At 37.1% G+C, this 7,416-nt stretch overlaps 1 protein-coding gene across 1 annotated transcript; it reads left to right on the forward strand.

The window, feature by feature from the left end:
• Window positions 1-5,152: 5,152 nt before the first annotated feature.
• Window positions 5,153-6,937, forward strand: LOC145105125 (uncharacterized). The gene is made up of 7 exons (XM_079042257.1): window positions 5,153-5,177; window positions 5,314-5,333; window positions 5,440-5,498; window positions 5,575-5,755; window positions 5,846-6,211; window positions 6,277-6,475; window positions 6,540-6,937. The coding sequence occupies exons 1-7, from the start codon at window positions 5,153-5,155 to the stop codon at window positions 6,935-6,937; spliced, it is 1,248 nt and encodes a 415-aa protein (XP_078898383.1).
• Window positions 6,938-7,416: the final 479 nt, after the last annotated feature.

Genomic DNA, 7,416 nt, shown 5'->3' on the forward strand with positions numbered 1-7,416 from the left:
TCTTCATTTTTTGCTGCATTTGAGACGTTCGAGTGGGTAGGAAGTGCATTGGGACATCCGTTTGACCCGTTAGATGGATGTAAATGTTGGTTAGAAGTTGACCGTGTAAGTAAACAAATATTATTGATTAATCACTTAAATTTTGATATTACACTAATTAAACGTTGTAACTAATTCCAACGGTTGTGTGGTAAAACAGGTTTATTTTTCAATTTGTATAAACCCACATCATTGGGTACTTGGGGAGTTATGGATGGACACACTGTCGTTGAATTTGTACGACAGCTTGCGATCTTTTGGCGCCGTCACCATGATTGATTTTGTGCGGTTTGAAGAGCTTGTATACCGCATTCTTGTTGACATTGATTATTGGAATCACATGGGTTTGCCTGTTCAGAAAGCATCCATTACTGTTACGGATGTTACGGACGTGCCCCAACAGGAAGGGATGTTTGGAGAGTGCTGTGTCTTTATGTTAATGTTCATGGAGCAGCTTGTTTCTGGACGGGCGATTGGTATATCGACGACACCTGTTTTTGCGGCTACTAACTTTCGCAATAGGATAGGCATGGTATACTATGGATCAGCTGCAAAGGCGATTTTGTAGTTAGTTTGATTAGTAATTTTTTAGTTGTGTAATGTTTCATGTCGAAAGATAAAGTTGTATTTTGGTTTATGTTATCAAAATGTCCCGTTATTATGAAACATAAAGAAAGTATCATATCGAGAGAAAATTACATATTATATAGATTAATCATAATAAACAAGCAAATATAATACAATACATATTACATACATAAACTCATAAATAATGCATAAAATTACTAGTTGATTAATCAAGAATTATAAAATTCAAACATTTTGAAAATCATTTGGAAATTTTTCTTTTTCTTGAATCACTCAGTCATATTTTTTTTGTATGTTTTTGAGAATCTTTTCCATCTTAACATCTTCTTTGTTGGCGTAGTCTGTTGCATCTTGTACCCAAACCCGTGCAGTTTTAATGTCGCGTTCTTTGTCTTGGATCGACCTCATTTTAGACCAAATATCGGCTTGTAACTTATCCAATCGTTTCCTATCTTCTTCAATGCCTTTAATCTCGTTCTTGATCTCTTCTTCTTTTATTAATAGTTGTGATCGCCTCTCTTGTGGCATCAACCACCATTTTTCTTGAGAAGTGGACATCAGTTTATGTGATTGAGGTTTATAGAATACATATAAGTCTCTATATATAATTGACAATTTAACCACTTTTTTATAGGTGTTGACTACTGTCAAATAGCTTATGACTACTATATTATGTGTTGTCACATCCTACCAAAACATTATTGTACTTTGACTACTGTCTTATAGGATTTGACTACTGTCTACTAGCCATTGACTACTATGTTATGTTTAGTCTTATCGTACAGTGAATATTCGACACATGGTTGTTATTTGACTACTTTTTTATAGGTTTTGACTACTGTCTAATAGCATTTGACTATTAGTTGATTTGATTGACTACTTTTTATAGGTTATGACTACTATCTTCTAGTCGTTGACTGTTATCTTGTGTTATATTTAATGTGGATTTGTTATCAATTCAGAAATGAAAGAAACAATAACAAAAAAAAATTGAAGTGTGAAAATGACAGAAAGATCAGAGGAGATGAAAAGGATCTTGGAAAATTTTAATTGGCCATCAACGTCCAACAATAAGCCTCCTTTGGGGACAAGTTCCAATAACGTGTCAACCAATCCCCCTCCCAACGTTGATCCTCCTATAGTAGGAGAGAAGATGGATGAGGAAGTGAAAAAATTGTTGTTACAAAGAGAAGCTGAAGTGGATAAGGCTTTTAAAGATTATCGTCTCCAAAGAGACCTTCTAGACATCTATTGTGATGACATTGATCGTAAAAAGAATTGGATTATAAGTACCAGGCAAGAAATCCAATCTACAGAGAGTTCGATCCGTTCCAGTGAAGAAAATTTGCGAAAGCTTAAGAGTGAATTAGCACTTCGTGAGTACTATTTGGAGAAAAAAAAGGAAGTCATTGCTATGAAAAAAGAGTATTCGTATGAGTTTCCGATGTGGGAAGAAGATGAGTAGTATTTTAATAATGTTCTTGCTTGTTGTAGTAATATAAAGGTAGTATATGTCCAAGTATCTCTTTCATTTTTAATTTTAAGGTAGTATATCTGCAACTATGTTTTTTTATTAGTGGTTGGTTAGGAGCTGCAAAATCTGTAAGACTTTTCGGTTTACTTATGTTTAGTAATCTAATTATGTTAATGTCAACTTTGTTTTATCAAATTCTATTTTTGACTTTTTTATTTGTAAACAACATGTGTTGTATAGTCGAATGAATTAAGAATAAATATATATTACAACATGTATAGTACACAAGAAATATAGAAAGTTAAGACAACAAATTCTCATACATGGAAACACAAACCATTACAAATAAAAACATACATTAGTTTACTTATGTTTAGTAATCTAATTATGTTAATGTCAAATTTGTTTTATTAAATACTCAACGAAATGGTTATGTCTGCTATTTTTGACTTTTTTATTTGTAAACAACATGTGTTGTATAGTCGAATGAATTAAGAATAAATATATATTACAACATGTATAGTACACAAGCAATATAGAAAATTAAGACAACAAATTCTCATTGTAACACCCATAAAATTCAAGCCAATTTAAAACATTTTAACCCATTCAAAAACCATTAAGTTATTACAACTTGTTTTCAAAATAGTTTAAACATCAGAGTATCCCCAGAACCAAATCACAAAATCATGAAATATGAGGAGCGGTACGATCACGCCTTTGCCTTGCCACGATCACTTGATGTACCTGAAACAATAAACTGAAACCGTAAGCTCGAAATCTTAGTGAGTTCCCCCAAAATACCCGTACACACATAACCATACACATGCAGCAATAAACAGCATACTATGGGTCCAATCAACCGTCAGGTTGGAATACCCCAGTCCCTCAACCATCGGGTTGGAATACCAACATACTACGAGTCCAATCATCCTCGGGATGGAATACTCTCGGCCCACAACCATCGGGTTGGAATGCCCACACACCTATACATACAATAACTACTATGGGTCCAATCATCCCTCGGGATGGAATACCCCAGGCCCTCAACCATCAGGTTGGAATGCCCACCTACTATGAGTCCAATCATCCTACCGGGATGGAATACTCCTGGCCCTCAACCATCAGGTTGGAATGCCCACCTACTATGAGTCCAATCATCCTACCGGGATGGAATACTCCTGGCCCTCAACCATCAGGTTGGAATACCCACATACTAGCAAACATGTGCACCTATCAAATAATCATATAACAGTCTACAAGACAACATACTAGGGCCCCATCATCCTACCGGGATGGAATACCCTCTACTACTGCTCAACACGTGCACATATAACAGGTAATCTCCTACCAGCATAGAGACAGTCAGACCAACTACAGGTCACTAAGCATAGCCACATCCAATCTACCAGAATACCGATCTAACAGAGCATACCATCATATAGCCATCCTATCTACCAGGATACTGATCTAACAGAGCATACCATCATAAAGCCATCCTATCTACCAGGATACTGATCTAACAGAGCATACCATCATATAGCCATCCTATCTACCAGGATGCCAACTAACATATCACAGCAGTAACTATCTCAAATAACAAATCAAAGGGTCGGCCTTGGTGCCTTAGACCCTTGGGTATAGTGAGGGTAACTCACCTTGCAACTGCCGAACTGAACCACGAAAGCACAATCCTGAAGCACTGCCCCAAACTCCAACACCTATAGCCATCAATGATCCATTGACATAAATATCCAAATTACCATAATACCCTTGAAGGTCAAACTGGTCAAAGTCAAAGTCCTGGCCAAAGTCAACCTTCCTGATTGACCCTACTCGCCGAGTCAACTCACTGACTCGCCGAGTTCCTAAACTCAGAAAACTCTCATATCACGACTCGACTCGCCGAGTCACCCCATGACTCGTCGAGTTCAAAAATCTCTGGGTCCTATCATGTCCAACTCACTGAGTCACCACTTAACTCACTGATCTGAGTCTTAACCAGAAGAGGTTGCGGTTTTGCGTTCTGACTCGCCGAGTCCACGACAATCTTCAACAGACTCGCCGAGTTGTTCCTCCAACTCGTCGAGTTCATGCCTATCTTCATATGACTCGCCGAGTCCACCCATGTGACTCGTCGAGTCTATTCAGTCCTTTATTCATACAGAGGCTTTTCGAGTCATGCAGGGGCTCCAAACTGTAGATCCACTCTTCTAGGGCATGACTCTCACGTAAAGTTGCAAACTTTACGTGGAAACAAAGAGCTATAGGCTCAAATCAATCTAGGGCTAAGGCTTAAGACAAGGATGCTTCACCAACAAACCAAGGGCTGATACTTTGTGAGTTTCTGGACCAAGACAAGTCTAGATCTGAAGTAGCAACCTCAGATCTAGACCCCTAACCCGAAATTGATCCTTAACATGCCAAAATAGCCCCAAATCTCATTCTTGAATAGATATAAATGCAATAGAGTCAAGGTAACAGCTTGTTACCTCCAAAATGTGCCCAAGCTGAAGTAGATTCTGGATCTACACCAATCCCTTGATGCTAGCCTCTTGATCTTCAAGCTCCCTTCTCAATATTCCTCCTCCAAAGCTCAAATCTCTTTAACAAATAAAAACATACATTACTACATCTTACGTACTTCTACTACTTAGTGGTACATACAGCCTGCATAATCGAGATTTAGACTACAACTTATACACAACAACACCAAAAAAGAAAATCCAACTACAAAGTAACGCTATCTTCAAGTGTAGTACTTTGCTTTGAAGCTTCTTCTTTGATCGAGCTAAGTTAGCGACTATCAACGAATTATTGTCTTTCGCTTCATCCAGCCAACAAATAAACCCAGACTTTGGTGGCTGATAAATAAATATCAAAAACATTATTCAATCATAAATAACAATATATATATATAATTAAGTGATAACGTAAATACCTCTTTAGGACAAGCGTAAAATTGTCGTCCAGGGTTGTTTGAAGTCCTTGATGTCCTTATAATACCTTGAGCCCCACAACTGCAATTTGCCATTTTCATTGGTTACTGAGATGGAATTTTTATTAGTGTGGCCAGGTAAATATCTTCATTTATATAGTGCCATTAAGCTACATATTCGGACACATGATTGTAGCTTGACTACTGTCTTATAGGTTTGGACTATTGCCTTTTAGCATTTGACTACTATTTTACGTGTTGTCTTATCGAACAGTGAATTTCGGACACAGGATTGTAGGTTGACTACTGTTTTGTACATATTGACTACTATCCACTTGCAGTTGACTACTGGTTTATGTGTTGTCTAATCTAACTGTTAATTTCTGACACATGATTGTAGCTTGACTACTGTGTTATAGGTATTGACTACTGTCTACCACCATTTGACTACTACTTTAGGTTTCAAATACTGCTTCGATTCTTTAAAAAGGTTTTGAAATAATTTAAATCATCGTTATTGATATATTTTACAAAGGTTCCTGTTCACCGCCCTAACGTTAAACATGAGTTTCTCATACAATGACTATGAAGACAGCTTTACCAACTTGCCTGTTTACCTCCACAACATTCAGCGTGCAAATCCCCACAATTACACTTACATCAAAACCGGTGTTATGGATTGGTTCGAACTATGTTTTGTTGCTATTCGATGTGTGGTGATGTAGTATCGATTTGTTTATTATTTTGCTAAACCAATTTAGATTAGTCTAAAAACTAATAATTATGTTATATAAAATTTGAAATAGATCAACACATTTATAGGATGCATGCTTCCGGTCATCTTCATAAGCAGTGTCCGTATTAGAGGAGAGTATCTTAATACAATGTTCGTAGCAGTTGCTATTGATGGAAACAACAATACTACGCCAATAGCATTTGGTGTCGGGGTGGCAAATAGTGTTAACTCCTGCACTTGGTTCCTTATGAGGTTGAAGGATGCTATCGGAGCGGGTACGGAAGTTGCGCTCATAACCAACATGGGCGATACCATTGCTTCTTGCATTGGTCAAGTATTCCCTGATTCTTACCATGGTTATTCGTCTAACAGTGTTTTGAATTATTGCCGATTAAGAATTGGTCAAAGCAGAAATTTAGACTACTTGTTCTTCCGTGTATGCAAAGCATATACCACACAAGACTTTAAAAAACATTTTCTAAGTTAAGTCATGGTGCACAGGAAGTTCTTCACAACATCGGACATATGAAATGGGCACGGGCCTATTTCCCTAATCTACGTTGGAATGTACTAAACATTAATATTCCAGAATTCCTAATGGTGTTATCGGTTAGTCAACGGAATGTACCGATAATAACGCTAATTGATGCGATTGTGCAGTACATCCAACAGACGTTTGCAGAACGCTGTGTCATGGGAGGTAATATAGGAAATTTTTATAAATCACTTAAATGCCAGTAATTTATTATCCTTTGATTTTTCAGGAATGTTGAGCACTGTATTCACACCTTACGCAGAGATGGTCCTTCAAAGGAGGATGCAAAAGTCTCGGCAATGGAAAGCAACAAAAATCCCACTTGAGATCCCGTCTATGTTACCTTCGGATATTTTCCAAGTTTTTGATTTCAAACGTACATGTGTTGTGGATCTGAATCGACACACATGTTCTTGTGGGAAATGGTGCAGTCTTGGTATAGCATGTGGTCATGCTCTTGCTGCAGCACGTTATACAAACAACACGGAATTAGCCGATATGGTTCAAATATATTATCGGGCTGATGTGTTTCGAACTACATACCAGACTAGGAATGTGAATGTTGTTCCCCCTCCATCTGAATGGGAAATACCAGAGCCATTGCCGGTCGTTTTAATCCCTATGTAATAGGTTGTCAGATGTTCCTTTAATAAATATAATTTCCATTGTAGATAACGCTACCTTCTAATCCCTATGTAATACCATAGGCATTGATGGTCGCTTTAATCCCTATATAAAATCAACTCCTTCACATTATTAGACTAAGGTTTCATAGTCTTTGACTACTGTTTGGCACACTGCATAATGTATAGTCTTTTCCAACAGTAGATTTTTCGCTTTAAACATTATTTCCGTGCAACGTTTCTGACCGAATTCTATTTGAAATGAAATCCTTTTATATAGCCTCGACCAAATTCATTGAAACATACCAATTCTCATAATGAGTGGATTTAATGAGATATACAAACAAAGCTTTTCCAACCTACCGATACTCTTTCATAATCTTCAAAGAACAAATCGTAACTCTTTCACAATCATTAAGAAAGACATGAGAGACAAGTTTCAATTTTGTTTTGTCGCATTAGGATGTGTAGTAACTCCTCCTC

Source organism: Lactuca virosa, chromosome 4, assembly GCF_052849685.1.
Source record: "Lactuca virosa cultivar CGN04683 chromosome 4, Lactuca_virosa_CGN04683_v6, whole genome shotgun sequence".
Taxonomy (NCBI): Eukaryota; Viridiplantae; Streptophyta; class Magnoliopsida; order Asterales; family Asteraceae; genus Lactuca; species Lactuca virosa.